The sequence below is a fragment of the Galeopterus variegatus genome, unplaced genomic scaffold (genome assembly GCF_000696425.1).
Source record: "Galeopterus variegatus unplaced genomic scaffold, G_variegatus-3.0.2 Scaffold4332, whole genome shotgun sequence".
In the NCBI taxonomy this organism is placed as follows: Eukaryota; Metazoa; Chordata; class Mammalia; order Dermoptera; family Cynocephalidae; genus Galeopterus; species Galeopterus variegatus.
Genome location: NW_007730443.1, coordinates 145,719 through 161,487, shown reverse-complemented (window position 1 = coordinate 161,487; position 15,769 = coordinate 145,719). Strand labels below are relative to the sequence as shown.

The 15,769-nt window shown below is 54.7% G+C and overlaps 2 protein-coding genes across 2 annotated transcripts in view; one reads left to right on the top strand and one right to left on the bottom strand.

Annotated features, from left to right (window-relative positions):
- KCTD19 (potassium channel tetramerization domain containing 19) overlaps window positions 1–6,805 on the top strand; it is a 26,655-nt gene extending 19,850 nt beyond the window's left edge. The window contains exons 8-16 of the mRNA XM_008587329.1: window positions 1,029–1,132; window positions 1,619–1,761; window positions 1,972–2,055; window positions 2,329–2,443; window positions 2,843–3,458; window positions 4,744–4,935; window positions 5,104–5,258; window positions 5,602–5,703; window positions 6,446–6,805. Coding sequence (XP_008585551.1) covers window positions 1,029–1,132; window positions 1,619–1,761; window positions 1,972–2,055; window positions 2,329–2,443; window positions 2,843–3,458; window positions 4,744–4,935; window positions 5,104–5,258; window positions 5,602–5,703; window positions 6,446–6,559 — 1,625 coding nt within the window. The 3' untranslated portion in view covers window positions 6,560–6,805. The remainder of the gene's footprint in view (window positions 1–1,028; window positions 1,133–1,618; window positions 1,762–1,971; window positions 2,056–2,328; window positions 2,444–2,842; window positions 3,459–4,743; window positions 4,936–5,103; window positions 5,259–5,601; window positions 5,704–6,445) is intronic.
- PLEKHG4 (pleckstrin homology domain containing, family G (with RhoGef domain) member 4) lies at window positions 6,653–15,769 on the bottom strand. Its single transcript, XM_008587330.1, has 21 exons — window positions 15,113–15,769; window positions 14,870–14,965; window positions 14,671–14,794; window positions 14,488–14,581; window positions 14,333–14,407; window positions 14,139–14,255; window positions 13,891–13,989; window positions 13,656–13,804; window positions 13,350–13,488; window positions 13,135–13,251; window positions 11,361–11,543; window positions 10,596–11,098; window positions 10,272–10,518; window positions 9,477–9,566; window positions 9,182–9,403; window positions 8,919–9,089; window positions 8,663–8,840; window positions 8,136–8,252; window positions 7,754–7,990; window positions 7,550–7,665; window positions 6,653–7,370 (listed from the first exon to the last, which is right to left on the bottom strand). The coding sequence occupies exons 1-21, from the start codon at window positions 15,624–15,626 to the stop codon at window positions 7,365–7,367; spliced, it is 3,594 nt and encodes a 1,197-aa protein (XP_008585552.1). The 5' UTR covers window positions 15,627–15,769; the 3' UTR covers window positions 6,653–7,364.

The following is a 15,769-nucleotide window of genomic DNA, read 5'->3' as shown; positions in this document are numbered from 1 at the left end:
CTGCTCAGGCCCCGGGAGCCAACAGGCTGTGCTCATATGGTTCTCACAGCCATCCAGGGAGGAACAGTCCCTGGGTCCATTTAACAGAGAAAGCAGAGGCTCAGGGAAGAAGTTTGCTCAAATTACACAGTAGTCAAGCTGGTGTTTGAATCTGAGTCCAAAACCAATGTTGTTTTCACCAGCTGCCTGTAACCTCTTAACAAAAATGTTTTGGGTCGTTTAAGCTGTATTACTATCATTCAGCAACTTCAACATTTATTGAGCACCTACCATATACCAGGACAGAGAAATAGAAGTGAGCAACAAGGACTCAGTCCCTGTCTTCCTGGAGTTCCATCTAATTCTATACCTCTTATCTCTTGGTTGTATAATCTGGTTCTATAACTTTCATTCATTACAAAGCTCATTAGAAACTGGTTCCAAAACATCAGAACAAGGCCTAAATGTAATCACCTCCAAGAAAATGTCATGGGTTCATCTTCCCAGCATAGAGCTCCTATTGTCTAGACATTCCTAGAGGCTTGGTCTCTATAGAAGTGGCAGTGATTTAATGAGAGATGGCTCCATGACATTTGCCAAACCATAAGCACAAACATATAGAGGGACTCCTAGCCCCAGTATGAGTGGCCACATGAGAAGCTACACACACAGGATACCCCCAGCCAGAAACCAGCGGCAGTAGGCAATGTAGGTAGACAGGACCATCAGCCTAGCTTTCTTGAGGGAGGTGGGTCAGGAGAAGAGAATCAGTGCCCTTGGGGTTGGAATTCCAGAGGGCTTACCATCCTCACTCCCAGAGTCACCAGCTGACCCTCACAAGGGCTATTCCAAGCCTGCCTCACCACCCAAGAAACCATATGGTGAGCAGCAGGGAAGGGTGGTGTCAGGTATTTCTGCTGCTTCTCAGTGGGCAATACAACATGACTAGTGAAGATACTGTCTTAACATGCAATACGCTATTGACCAAAATGCCCTACCTAATTTCCCTTCTGGCCATATGATGTGTTCCCTCTCATTGATTTCCATAGATGAGGAATGGACTGCCAAGATCACTGTGTATTCCCCCCAACAGATCATCAAAGTTTATGTTGGAAGCCACTGGTATGCCACCACCCTGCAGACCCTGCTGAAGGTACTGCTGGCCCCAGCTGCCCTCCTCCCCCTTCGGCTTCTCCACCTGAGCTGCTTGGGTACTGTCACCTGAACCTCACATAGCTTCCAGCACCTGCTTAGAACAAGGACCCTCCCCTGGCTCTACTGCCCAAAGTGTGCTTGTCATATGAGCAGAAAGGGAATGAGCAGCATGGGAAAGCCCTCAGGAATGTGGGTAGCGGGGAAGCCAGTTCTGAGGGGCCTGGACTGAGGAGGAGGTAGGGTGGGCTTCCAAATGCCTTGAGCAGGTGGTCTAGAATCAGCAAAAGTTAAAGCAGAGATGATGTGCTTCTCTCTGGATGCTCTGTTCCCCACTGTGGTTCTCTGTGGCCAACAAGACAGGGAGATGGAAATCCCAAAGCCTCTGCTCGAGTGTGGTGGGTGAAAAATGAAACAAGACTTCCCTGCTACTTACTAAAGATCTAGCCTCTGGGATTAACTGAGTCTAGTGTCCAACCCCCTTCAGTATCCAGAACTGCTGTCCAACCCTCGGAGAGTGTACTGGATCACCTATGGACAAACCCTGCTCATCCACGGGGATGGCCAGATGTTCCGACATGTTCTCAACTTCTTGAGACTTGGAAAACTGTTTTTACCATCTGAATTTAAGTAAGTGAAGCAAGGAAATCATATGATAAAATCATCCAGGCTGACTCCCCCCTTTGCAACAAAGGAAACCTGAGTGTGTTGCTTTCAGGGAGGAGGGTGTATTATTTCCAACATGTGAACTGTTGTTCAAGGCAGTGGATCTGGGAGCTTATGCCCTCTCCCCACCTCCCACCCCAGCTGCCCAGTCTGACATCTCCTTGTTGTTTGCAGGGAATGGCCCCTCTTCTGCCAGGAGGTGGAGGAATACCACATTCCATCCCTCTCAGAAGCCCTTGCACAATGTGAGGCATACAAGTAAGGAAACTCCACTCAGGATTCCATGTTTGGAGTTTGGACCTTTCTACTCCTCTTGGAAATCTTGTCCTAAGTCTCACCTCCTACTGGGACCTGTTCTCCTTGGGGTTGCAGGAGTGGAACAGGCCCAGGATAGGCCAGTGACCTAAGTAAAGCCCTTGAAGAGCCCCTTCTCCCCTGCTGTCTAACATTAACTCCCAGCCAAAGGGCAGACCTGATCTACTGGCTGATGGAAGCTTTTACTCAGTAACCAACCCCTCTTGGTTTCTGCAGGTCATGGACTCAGGACAAAGAATCCGAAAATGAAGAAGCTTTTCCCATCAGGAGACTGCATGTGGTGACAGAAGGGCCAGGGTCACTGGTGGAGTTCAGTAGAGGAGCCAAAGAAGTAAGTCCCAGCCTCCTTTGGTTGGTGTTGTCCTCAAAGAACACCTCCACAGGGCTCAGGGGGCAGACCCAGCTACTGAGGGGTATGGCAAAATAAAAGAGTAGGGCCTTCACAGGTTCCTAGGACAAGAACTGGTTGCTGAAGCTTGATGGAGGCAGAGGGATGTGCTGGCGACATTAGTAGCCTGGGATGCTGATGATATCTCCCATTGAAATGTGAGGGGTTCCTGGGCTGCATCACCCCAACTCAGACTGAGCAAAGCTCAGATGGGTGACCTGTGTTGGGGATGAGATTTTTCTGGGTGAGAAAGTGAAGTCTTGGAGGCCTAGCTTATTCAATCTCAAGGGTTCGATGTCAATGCACAACATGCCCAGAGCAACTGCACCCCTCTCTCCCCAGACCACAACCTGCACACCTGGGGACTTCCAAGACTGCAATGACAGGACTCCATGGAACAAAGCCAAGGAGAACCTGGCCAGGTCCAGCCAGATGGAGGAGGCTGAGCAGTACACCCAGACCATCCAGGTGTCCCTATGCCGAAATGCCAAGAGGGCAGGCAACCCCAGCCCATACTCACACTGCCCTGGCTTGTGTGCCAACCCCAGACACTGGGGGGGCCACAGTGATAGTCCCTCCAAGAAGTGCACCACAATAAACCTCACACAGAAATCTGAAACCAAAGACCCTCCTGTCACACCCATGCAAAAACTGATCTCCCTAGTGAGGGAATGGGACATGGTCAATTGCAAACAGTGGGATTTCCAGCCTCTGACAGCTGCCCAGAGCAGCTCCTTGGAGGAGGCTGCCCTGCAGCTCCCTTTGAGAAATGAGGCTGCTTCTCAGCTCAGCACCTCAGCTACCTGGAAAGCCCATTCTGAGAAGGATCCAGGTCTGCAGGCAGAGGCTGGAGCTGAAGCGAAAGACAAGGGGCCAGAATCAACATTTAATCCATACTTAGCCATGAAAAGAGCTGTCGCCTTGAAGGACTGGGGCAAACAGAGGCCAAAGGAGAGAGGTGAGTCCTGTCCCATCCTTGACCTAAGTCTCATTTACAACAGAGAAAGTAAACTCCTTGGCCAAGACCGCAGAATGAGTTAGTGACAAAGGGGGACTAGAGTCCCCTGCTCACTGATGCCAACTCTGTGCCAGGCAGCAGACACAGAAATGACTGGTACATTGGCATGGCTTGAGGGGCTAAGTGACCACATAAGGTGAAGTGATGAGCATGGTGGGAAGGGGGAGCCTGTGACATAGGAGCACAAAGGAGACTGGGTTCCGGGGAGTCAGCAGGGGAAAAGGAGAAGTCTGGGTGTTTGTGGAAGCACAGGGCACTGGTCTAGCTGGAGGCCAGGCTTCACTGCAGAAGGGATGGGAGGTGAGGCTAAAGACACATGCCATGAAGACAGGGCTTGTGGCACATGGTCAGCAATGCATTTCAGGAGCAGAGCAAATGTGGCAGCAAGAGGGGAGTGTTAGAGCTCATTCTAGGCTAGGCCAAGCAGGCTAGGCAGTTGGGGGAGGGAGGAAGAGGGATCAGGCTAAGGAGGGGGCCAGGTTTCTAGCTTATGTGACTGAAAAGGGGTGGGGGTGGACCTTACTGGTGAGGGTGGACAAGAGAAAGAGTAGAACTTGGGGAAGAGCACACATGGTGTGTGAGGTGCCAACAGAGATCTAGGTGGAGAAATACAGGAGATAGGAGGGTCTCTGGGGACTGGGTTGAAGAGAGAGTACAGAGTGCATGTGGCCAGGTGGTAGGGATGCAGCCCAGGGAAGTGTGCTAAGAATGCCTCGGCAGGCTGTTTCCTCTGTTCCCTCAAAGTCCTTCCAACAGTATTCTGTCACCTCCCCTTTTACTGGCTCAGGCCCCCTTGGAGGGGCTTTCTTGAACTCTGTCTGTGAGCCCTAAGTTGGTCAAGCTTTGGGATGAAAAACGTCCACTCTTCCAGAGTGGACATGCATCAAAGTCTGGCCCAAAAAGCTCCTCTCATTTTACAATTTCATACAGATTTCCAGTCTCCAACTGGGTTATTATTGGCCCTATTAGTTCAACAGAGGAATTTGGAGAGTTCCTTGTAGTTCTGAAATTCAGGTTTTGGCTTGCAATAATGCCAGGGCAATGAGAGGCCAGGACAGGCCCCTGCCTGCCCAGAGTACTGCTTCTGAGAAGCTGGAGGCAGCAGCTGCTGGAAGTTTGGGGATAACTGACTGTACTGGTGTACTGGTCTGTCCCTAGAGGTCCTCTCCCTGCTTGGGCTCTGAGGTGGCTTAAGGAGGGCCCTCTCCTCATGTTGTTTTCACAGAAAGCCCTGCCCCTAAGCAGCCTCTGCCTGAGGCCAGAGAGGTAGACAGTACAGGGGTCATCCTCAAAGTGACTCACCCCCCTGTGGTAGGCAGCGATGGCTCCTGCATGTTCTTTGAGGACAGCATCATCTACACCACAGAGATGGACAACCTCAGGCATATACCACCCGCAGCCAGCCCCTGGCCCCAAGGTGAGCTTCTGGAGCCAAGACTGACCCTGTACTTCCTTGTGGAGATGACTGAGCTACCACCTAGGGTAATTCAGGGAGAGAGTGTCCCTTGGGAGCCCTTCCTCCAGGCTGCCTCAAAGGCCCTCACTGTGGGCAGATGTGACTATATCCACTCTCCCTCCTCCACAGAAGTGACTTTCCTGAGTTTCTCTCTGTCCTGGGAAGAGATGTTTTATGCACAGAAATGTCACCACTTCCTGACCGACATCATCCTGGATTCCATCAGGCAAAAGGACCCCAAAGCCATTACAGCCAAGGTGGTCTCCTTGGCCAACCAGCTGTGGGTATGTGTGATAGGCCCCATGCCCTAAGGCACCCTGTAAGTTCTCCACATCCCCCTGCCCCTGCAATAAGTGGTGCAAGACAAGAGAAAGCAAATGGGAGGTGGGGTGGGGGGTGGTCAGGGGAAAAGGTCAGGGGCAGGAGGGCGGCAGGAAGGACAGGAAAAGGAAGGCAAGGCAGTCTCATTTGGATCAAGCCTTGGCCTAGAGGCAGATTTGTAATGACAGTGCTCACCTATGACTCCTGTGGCTCCTGCAGGCCCAGGGAAGTCCCTGCTCTGCATCTTACTCTGAGGTGGGGCTGATGAGGGACTGGCAGCTGCCTGACCATGGGTTCTCCTGGCAGACCCTGCATATCAGCCCCAAGCAGTTTGTGGTCGATTTGCTGGCTATCACCGGCTTCAAAGATGACTGGCACACCCAGGAACGTCTGTACAGCTGGGTGGAGGTGAGGGCTACCTATACCCCATTGGGAATGGTGGCCCTATGGATATCTCAGAAGGATACTGTATCTTATTGCACAAGGGCCAGGCCAGGGCTGCCCAGAAGGCTAGGAAGGCAGCTAAGCCACTGGTCCCTGGTTCCAGGGAAAAATGATGGCTGAAATTAACCAATCCAGAATAGTCAAAAAGCAGTATTCAGGCCACTGGTTTTTTATAGTTTTCCTCCAATGATACCAACTGTGCCTTCACCACTTACAACCCTGGCCACATCTGGGGAGGCACAAGCGCATGATCAAGGGGTTTTCTTTTTCTTTTCTGGTTCCTTAAAATAATTTTAGCATTGTAGGTGGGAAAGATTTATACAGTTTCTCATTCATATGACATTTGCTTAATTGAATGCATTATTAGAACGCCAACCATAAACACACTAGTACCCAATTACTATTAGACCTCTGGCTTGTCCATTGTTTGTAAAGGTGATGTCAGCATCTATGGCTATAAAGTGGAAAACCAGTAGAAGGAAACACATTTTCAACCCTTTAGTCATTCTGCTGTCCCCTTTAACCACTATTAGCCATAGTCCTGTGAGATGCCTTTGGGCATAACTGAGCCCTAGGGCATCAAAAGTCCCCAACGACAGGGCTTGCCCTGTCCCTGCCCCCACCCAGATGGGAGAACCCCACTTACAAGGAGCTAGAACAGGCAACTGGTCAGGAAATCAGGGGTAAGATGGGCCTTTTCTTCCAGCTCACACTGCCTTTCGCCAGGAAGTATGGCCGCTGCATGGACCTGCTCATCCAGAGGGGCTTGTCTAGGTCTATCTCTTGCTCCATCCTGGGCAAGTACTTACAAGAGGACTAGGGCCCTCAGAGACCTGCCCCGCATGCCCCGCCCCCCCCACCAAGGCGCATTTTAACTGGGGGTTTCCCCAGAATGTGTGTGCCCACCCAAGGGTTGATGTCACTCTATTTTTTTTATTATAAACAAATAAAAGACTAAACCATGAGTCAGAGGCCTAGACTCCTTCTCTGAGATGCCAAAGGCCTAACAACCATTGAAATTATTTTTTTAGACAACTCTAATTGAAAGCTATCCAAACAGCATCAAGTCAAAATAACCTGACTAACCCAGGAAAGAAGGGACTGGGCCTGGGGAGCCAAGGTGGGCAAGAGGAAGGGCCCAATAGGGATGGGCTGGCCCCTAAGTTTGGGGAGCTCGGCTTTAAGCCCAGGGACTGGTAAGCCACAGGTGTTCCTCCTGAGGGGTGGGGGCAGCCCAGTCACCAACCACCCAGAGCCACATAGTGGAGAGTGAGCATAAATGGAGCTGCTCTGGACACCAGACTAGAGCATGGAAACACCCACCCTCTGCTCTAGCCTATTCCTAACCCACAACTGGGGCGAAAGCTGGGGAGGGGATGGAAGGGGACATGGAACCAGGAACCTGGGATCAGAGGCTCATTCAGGATCTGCAACCAGATTCCCTTGGAGAGGACCATGCTAGTCTGTCCAATATCCACAGATACCAGAAGGGTAGCCAACAGGGTTGCACAGGTAGGCTGGAGGTGGCCCAGGTGCCAGCCATGCCTGGTCACAGCAGATCCAGAGAGGTGATGTTTCTTGGCGCTACAGGCTGCTGGATCCACTGCTTGCCTTCAATCCTGGGCTCAGACCTATGGTGCCAGGACAAGCATGACTGCCTGTTTCCCCTGGCTCTACATCCAGGGGGTTCTCTGAGGAATGGCTCTGACCCACGTCCCCCCATTCCCCAGCTCTACCTAAAGCAAAGGCAGTCACAGGCCCAGGCTGGGCTAGGGAGGGGCTGATGGTTATAGGGCAAAATGATACTCACATAGGACAAGTCCTCGAGGCCCCTGCCCAGGGCCTGCCCTGACACACAGCTGCTGTCTGAGCCACTGGAGCCACTGGCTGATGGGCACTGGGACGAGACCTCTGAGCCATCGGGAGCTAGGGAAGGCAGACTGGGTTAGCTGTCAGCAGGTGAGGCCCAGACCCCAAGCCATGCCCTCCTGCCTCTGGCTAAGCCCAAACATACTCAAAGAGGGCTGGCTGCCCAGCTCCGCCTCAGCCTCCAGTGCTGCTTCCTCTGGGAAGGTGGGGTGATACAGGGGCCAGCGGAGGTCCAGAAGAGCTGGGTCTCTGTACAGGTGTAAGTTGAGGGACCCCAGAACAGAGCAAGAGGCAGGGTCTCCAGGAAGGGAGCTTGAGGCCCCCAGGTAAGGGCTGTCATACTCAAACGGAGCCACAGCAATGGAGGCCCGAGAACGAACTTCTGCACAAGAGAGAGGGTCAGGTTGAGACAGGCCAGAGCCCAACCTGGCCCAAGGCCCAAAAGGGAGCATAGGCCAGGGCTGACAGAGGTCCATATTGCCTCCCGCACAGCTTTCCTCACCTCCACCCCCGCAGCCTGCTACTACCTCGGCACTTTAGGACGTAGTTGATGGTACGGTCATTGATAGCTTCCTCACTGGTGGCAATGTCCTGGAAGGCCTTGTTCCCCACACCCATGGACACCATCTCAGCCATGCGCACCTCTGGGTGGAAAGTGAGCAAAAATGGGGAGCCTCTGGACATCAGCCTTGCCCTTAGGCCTCTGTCTACCCCCATCTTAAGTATTTCCTGCATACCCACATTCAGCAAATTAACTGCCCTGTGCACTGAGCTTTTCTGGTGCCAGGCTCTCTCCTCCCAACAAGTGCCATAATTCTCCCTTTAGAGATGAGACCCTAAATCTCAGAGAGGTTAATATTCTGTCCAAAGTCAGAGACGGTGATGGCAGGACTGCCTGACTTTGAAGTTCTTCTCCCTGCACTGGCTGCTGCTGCTGAGCCTCCCCATCCCTTTCCAAGCTTTCTGGGGTCTCCAGGCCCTCCCTGGGCTCCTGTGGACAATGTGAGCTGTCTGGAGAGTGGAGTACAGGGTGAAATAGGGGACAGGAACCCACCCTTGTTATGGACTGCCTGTCTCCAGAGCAGGCAGGAGATGTCAGCCGTCCAGGCCTGCTTGGTGGCCAAGCTGGAGGCCTGTAGTACAAAGGTGTCCCTGGCTTTGCGGCGGCGGAACCAGATCTCAAAGCGCAGGTCACTATCCCCACAGCATTCGGTGAGGCCAAGGTCTGCCATCTGTGTGGCCAGGGGAGAGGGGCTTAGTGAGGCACGGGCTTGGGGGCAAGGGGCCAGGTCAGGGTCAGGCAGGCCTACCTTGAAGGAGCGCTTGTAGGTAAATGTGTCAACACCTGCCGGTCCACGGCGAGGTTTGCTAAAGAGCAGCAGCTCCTCAAAGAGGAAAATGCGGCGCAGAGACTTGTGACGGCCAGCACGCACCATGAACTCATCCTGTCGCACCAGCTGCCCCTGTTCCTTCAGGTTAACCTGCACAGTTGGGGTCTGGTGGGTGCCCAGCCTCTTCTGCCCTCTTCTTCTACACCTACCACTCCTGCCCACCACCGCCTGGGATGACTCACATCACAGCCCTGGATGGCGTCCATGGCCAGCAAGTCGTTGCCATGTTGCAGCTGGAAGCGCACGAGGCTCTGAGCTGCCTGCAGGGCGCTCACCTCCTGCACAGGGCCTCCGCAGGCCCGCACCAGCTGCTGCAGCAGTAGCGCATACTTGCTCATACGCTGGATGGGCTTTAGCAGGTAGGAGGCCAGGTCCAGGTGGTCGCCAAGTGCTCGCTGCTTATCCTGCCAGGTGGGTGGGAGACCAGTGAGTGGTTTCAGGAACCCCCTCTCCCCCTACAGTCTCAGGCTCACCTACCTTGAAGAAGGTGTGACCATAGCTGGTCATCAGGGCATCGGAGCGAGGTTTATTCTTGCTGTAGAGTGCATACATCCCAAACTGCACCCTCTACAAGGAAACATGGCTCAGCCCCAGTGTGAGGGGGCCAGCTCCCAAAGGCCAGACCACTTTCAGCTTAAGGACCAACATTCCAACAGACAGCTCCCAGGGAGACCTCCCCCTGCAGATCCAATCTGCTCGGCTTTGAATGAGGGCTGATCTGGCAAGAAGAGGCTCTGTGCAGAGGGGGCTTGCCCAGCTGCCCTCTGTGGAAGAAATTCCCTCCCCTGAGACTGAGTTCTCTGCATCAGCTCTGCTCCTCTCACAACTCTAAGGACATCTCTCTGGTCTCACCTCACCCACCCTTCTCTGGCTCACTACACTAAACCACGTTCACCTGTCACTTCCTTGACCACTGGGCCTCTTTCCTGACACCCAGCTTTGCACTTGCTCCTTCCTCCCCTGGGCCTCAGCTCAAACATCAGCTCCTCAGAGGCCGGCTCAACTGCTCTCTCTAAAGTAGAACCCCTGTCCCGCCAGTCAATCCCAAGCATCTATCCTGCTTATTTTCCTCCTAGCCTCAACTATAATCTTGAATTATCTTTTTCACTTTTATATCTTCCCAAATGAACTAAGAGCACCCGGAGACATAGGAACCTTGTCAGTCTTACTCATAGCTGTACCCATCACGGGGCCTGGCACCAAGCATGTGCCCAACAGCTCTTTGGGAATGTGGCAGAATCAGCTGAGGGTTGTGTGACCTGTGGGGCTTACGTGGCGCAGGAAGGCATAGGCCACTCGGGGTGGGTGCCGGGTGCAAGCCTCCAGCTCACGCAGGAAGAAATGGCAGTGGAAGTCCCGCAGCTTCTCCAAGTTGCCGAAGAGGTGGGCGCGCTGGCCACGGAGGCCCTGGGGCACATCAGGGCGATCCAGCTCTGGTAAGTAGTTCTCCATGGTGTAGTCAAGGGCCCGAACATACTCCTGCTCTGTGGCCACCATCTCCGCCAGCACCAGCTGTAGCCTACCAGGTTGGTGGAGTCAGGACCCAAGACATCTACCCTCCACTGCCCTCCCTGCCCTGCCCACTGCCTGTTGCACCTGTTGGGGCTCCTGAGGTCACAGCTGCCTGGTGGAGGCACAGTAGGGGATGACCCAGGCTGGACACTTCCTTCAGCCTCTGGTCCTTGGCAGGCAGAAACAATGGCCATATGGTGGCAGCGGTGGGCAGGTTCACTGATACTCTGGCCCAGATTCTGATCAAAACTGTAGGCCTTCCCCACGGGAGGGGTGGCAGATGCAGGGGAGAGCCGGCTGACACACAGGCTAGTTGTACTGCCTGTCGGTGGTGGCTTCAGTGCAGCCTCTAGCTTCTGGTCTAGGGCCAGCCAGGTATCCTGGCACTGTGTCCAGACCCCGCGGCATTCCTGGCGGATGCCCTCCGAGCCCAACGCCGTGGCCAGAGCCCACATCTTTCGGAAGTGGGCAGGAGGCAAGTCGGGGTGCTTAGTCCAGTGCAGCTTCAGCTGCTGCAGCACAACCCCCGGGTGCTCCTGCTCCAGCTCTACCAAAACCCGCTGTCCCTCCTCAGCCCACGTTGAAGCCTGCAACACCAAGGCCAGACAGGCACTAAAGGAGGATTCTACCAGGCCCACCGAGCCTTCTGCTCTTCTACCCGCTCCCCATCTCCACAGGTTGCTGGCCCCACGCCACACCCCCAGCGGTTGCATTATGGGGTCAGACAGAAGACAAGGAAAGAGAATAGGCAGGAAGACCAGGAAGAGCTCAGGCTGTGATGGAGCTGTAACAGCCACCCCTCTGGCCCCACTGACCACTTGGAAGCAGAGACAGGAACCCCTTACCCACCTGCCTGAAAAACTGAAAAAGCTTCTCAGCATCTGCCAGCCGCTGGCGCCGCTGGGCCAAAGCCCTAAAGAATTCAGTCAGCTGGGCTCGCAGGGCCAGAAAGCGCGCCCCATAGGGGCCCAGTTCAGCTGCCTCCCAGCCGGCCAGTGGCTGCAGAAGCTTCTCCCCTCTCTTGACCTGCTCCTGGAGAGACACAGTGACTTGCCTCAGCCAGTCCAGACCTGGTGGTCGAGCCCCCAAACCCAGATCTTTCCCACTGACATCTCCATGTCCTCATCAAGTCTCTCCTGTGGTGGAAGACCTCCCCAACTCTCTCCGCTCCCCACCACACCCGTTCCCTCTCTCTCAGCTCCTCTCTGCAGCCACACCTCTTGGAAGAATCATCTCTCCTCATCACCACATCTTCACCTTCTCCTCAGCCCACTCCAACCCCACCTCTGCCCCATCTCCAGCACTTCTCAGGCCTCATCTGACACCCACCTCAGCAGCATTCAACCCTTTCTCCTGGACTCCCTGACTACTCCCCACTCTCCTGATTCTCCTTGTCCTTCTGGCTGGTTCCTCCCCCTGCCCCCCCTCCCACACCTGGGCCATTAAACACTGGGGCTCCTGAAGACAGTGCACTCTCTCCTGGGCCATCTTGTGGGACCATACTTTAAATGTCATCCATACACCACACCCACCAAGTGACCTCTCCAGCTACACCTCTCCTTGGAGCTCTGGGCCCAATACCTAGGGGCCTTCCTCTCATTCCCTCACAGTCATCTCAAAAGCACACTCAAGACTAGACTCATGAATGCCCTTCCCCTGAAAGGCCTCTCCTCCTAGTCCCTCTCACAGGGAACAGCACCCACTCTTCCTCACTACCTCCCTCCCTCTCTCCCTCCCAGAGGCTCCACCATCAAATCCCATCAACTTCCTAAATCCATCTCCCTTGCCACCATCCTGGCCAGAGAAAGCATCGTTTCTTGCCTGGACTACTGCAATTACTTCTTCACTGGACTTTCCACATCCATCCTCCAAGTCAGTCTGTATCCAGAAACTAAGGTACTCTTCCTAGAGTATGGATCTGATTATGCGACTTTCCTGCTTAAACTCTACACGGGTACAGGGCCCATTGATCTAGCCACTGACCAGTCTTCCAGCCTCATCTCACCCTACCCTTCCGCCCTCTTCTGCTCTGCATTTCAACCTCACTGGCCTATGGTTCCTCAGGTACGCCATACTCCCTCCTCTTTTTTTTTAAAAAGATGACCGGTAAGGGGATCTTAACCCTTGACTTGGTGTTGTCAGCACCACGCTCACCCAGTGAGCAAACCGGCCATCCCTATATGGGATCCGAACCCGTGGCCTTGGTGTTATCAGGCACCGCACTCTCCCAAGTGAGCCACAAGCCGGCCCCATACTCCCTCCTCTTACCAGACCTTTGCACATGCTGCCTCCCCATCCCCAACCCTCTCTGCCTGCTTAACCCCAACTTATCCTTCAGCTCTCAGCTCAAAAGTCACCCAAAATAAACCTTGCCTAACACCCCTGCTGGGTCAGGTCGCCATTACACACTTAGGTAGAATGACCTGCATTGCTTCTCTCCAGAGCTCTTGCCTCAGTCTGCAAACACACATATGACTATGAAACTTTGATTACAACTGATCTCTTCTGCTGGTCTGTAAGTTCCATGAGAGCAAGGGACTGATTTTCTTTCACCCACCCCTGCATTACTACTCCCTGGTAAAGTGTCCCAGCACCTGTGGAATGAACAAGTGACCAAACTTACCTGTGCAACCCGGTCCAGCTCCTGAAAAGGGCCTTGGGCCTGGTGCAGCATGTCCAGTGAGGGCTGCCCTGGCTCCTCCAGTGCTGGCCAGCCCACCTGCTGTAGCCACACTTCAATCTGGAGGTGCACAAGCAGGGAAAGGTGAGGAGAGCTGCTGTAGGTGGGGGTCTCACTTAAGATTGGTGCAGGGCCTGCTGTGGACAAGTAGTTACCACCTGGTGAAGCCCATCCTCCTGGGCCTCCAACGTTTGAACCAACTCCAGGGCCTGTACTCGCTGGTTGCTCTTCAGGGTCAGCTCATGCAGCAGTCCATCGATGCGGCCATACAGCTCATCAGCCTTGTCCACCGCCGGCCTGGTACAGGGTATATGGTCTTAGGACCCCTAACAGTGGCCTTACTCCACTCTACCCCGTCCTGGGACCCACAGTTCTGGCTATTTCTGAGTCAGTCAGTTGAGTACTTGGCACAGGATATGGTGAGCTGGGCTGGGGCAAGATCTGGGGTCTCGGCTTGCACCTACCTGTAGTCTGGGCTTAGGGTCACCTCTGGGACCTCCTGCTTCAGCCATGCCAACTCCAAGGCCCCCTGGCATTGTAGCCATGCCAGCTGTGGTGAGTCTAGAACCTGCTGCATCAGGACCCGCACCTGCTGTAGCAGCTGACTGACTTCCTATGATTGAGGGCAATAGGAGGTGGACATGGGCGAGGAGGGAGACAGGGAGCATTCAGGGAGGTATGTTGGGAGGGGACACTCACCCCAGACTCCATGGGCTGCGGCACGGCCTTCACACTCTCCACGGCCCCCTGGAGCAGGGCACAAACCACTTGGCAGCTCTTCAGTAGGGCTTCCAGATGCTGTAAGCAGAGGCAGGCATAACCAGAGCAGCAGGTGGTTGGTGGTCCCAGTCCTCCTGGATTCCAGGCTACTGCAGCCAGCTTTGCCTCACTCAAGCCAGCCCCACCTGGTTGCCTGCACCACTCCCCCGCCACCCCACCCCACTGACCATCCGGAAATCCAGCCAGGCCTGGTGGCAGTAAGGCAGGCATCCTCCCAGCGAAGTGGGCAACACCGTGGTGGGGATGTAGGTCAGCAGGCTCTGATGAGAGGGCAGCTGCACCAGCTGCAGGAGAAGAGGTATGACCCAGGCCTAGGTGGGGAAGCACCCCACCTCCACCCCTAGCCAAGCTGGCTCAGTACCTGCATCCTGGAAGGCACCTCCTCTGGCATCTTTCCCACTAGCAGCACCTGGTGCACCGATCCTGGGGCTGCTTCCTGCAAGGAATCAGAGCTCAGCCCTGCCCCCAACCTATACAAAAGGAATGGGGAGTGGGGAGCTACAATCCTGTACTCACTTGTAGTTGGCTGAGCCCCCAGAACAGGGAAGAGCTTGGGGAACAAATTCCAGCATCGATGAGCACCGTCAATCCCAGGGCCTGTACTTCGGGCCTGAAGGGGTGGGCTTCAGTTCAGTATATGATTGCCAGGTCCTTACATCTCCTGGCTTAGGCTCAGTCCCCCAACCTCCTCCCCCAAACCTGGGGATGCTTCGCAGGTAGAGCAGGAGGTGGATGAGTTCATGACTGCTGCACTTGGGATGAAGCCAGGCTGGGTTGTGGGCACACAGAAGCAGAACTGCTCGGCCTTCTACATCCCTAGTCCCTATGGGGAGAAAGCCGTTAACACCTGCCCAGTCTGGCCACCCCACCTCCACTGCCTCTAAACCCTCCTGGCTACCTGGCAGGGCAGCCATGCCACTAGCCAGCAGCTCCCAGGTGAGGTCTTGGGCCAGGAGGAGGTCAGCAGGCTTAGGGAGGCTGGATCTGCTGGGGTCTTGGGAAGGGAAATGGCTTGAGTCTGTAATGAGCCACCAACCCAGGGCTTCAGCCTGAAGAGGGTCAGAGAGCTCCCCAAGTTTTGACACTCACCTCCAGGCATCCCCATTCCCTTCCCAGACTTCCCTGGCCCAGCCTCCCTTACCTGCCTCCAGCAGCTTTGCAGATGTCGGTGACAAAAGGTCTCCAAAGTCCACAGGGTCACTGTGCAGACCCCCAGGGCCCAAGCCAGCTGGAACTGCCCTGCCTATACCTGGGTCTCCTACCAAACCTCCCCCTGGACTGTCACTCTTACCCAGTGCCAGGCTGAGGTGGAAGGACATGGGACACAGGAGGCTCTCCACTTCACAGGGAGCTGGCCCTTCTGACTGGACTGAGAAGCCTCCTAATGTGCTCCTCGGGCCATCTCCTGACCCATCTGCAGGCATCTGTTCTGGGGGTAATTGAAGCTCCGTGGATAAGGGGCTACCCTGTAGCCCTTCACCCTGGACCGCCCCTGCTGGTGCTCTTGGAAGACTGAGGTCCTTAACCTGCATCTGGGGGGCAGGTTCCTCCTCATCCCAGGCATCCCTGAAACTGCACACAGCAAACTTCAAGTCGGTGGCACAGCCCTGGGAATGTGGGTACTCATTCCCATCCTCCAGGGACCCCTCCATCATGAGCTTCTAAGGGTGGGCCTGCTCGGGGCAAGTGGGAAAGGGGCTGGGCCTGGATGTGAATGGAGGCACCAGCTCATCCAGGAACTGGGTTGAAGATGATCCGGTAGGACTCAGCGAGCAGTGCAGGCTAGGACGTGCCAGGG

Bases quoted from the DNA above. Each gene is read 5' to 3' on its own strand.
- PLEKHG4 (XM_008587330.1), bottom strand. From the start codon at position 15,626: ATGATGGAGGGGTCCCTGGAGGATGGGAATGAGTACCCACATTCCCAG. The intron at 14,408-14,487 runs GTGAGTACAGGA...GATTCCTTGCAG, and splicing joins GGGGGCTCAGCCAACTACAA to GAAGCAGCCCCAGGATCGGT. The intron at 9,404-9,476 runs GTAGGTGAGCCT...CCCACCTGGCAG, and splicing joins ATGGTCACACCTTCTTCAAG to GATAAGCAGCGAGCACTTGG.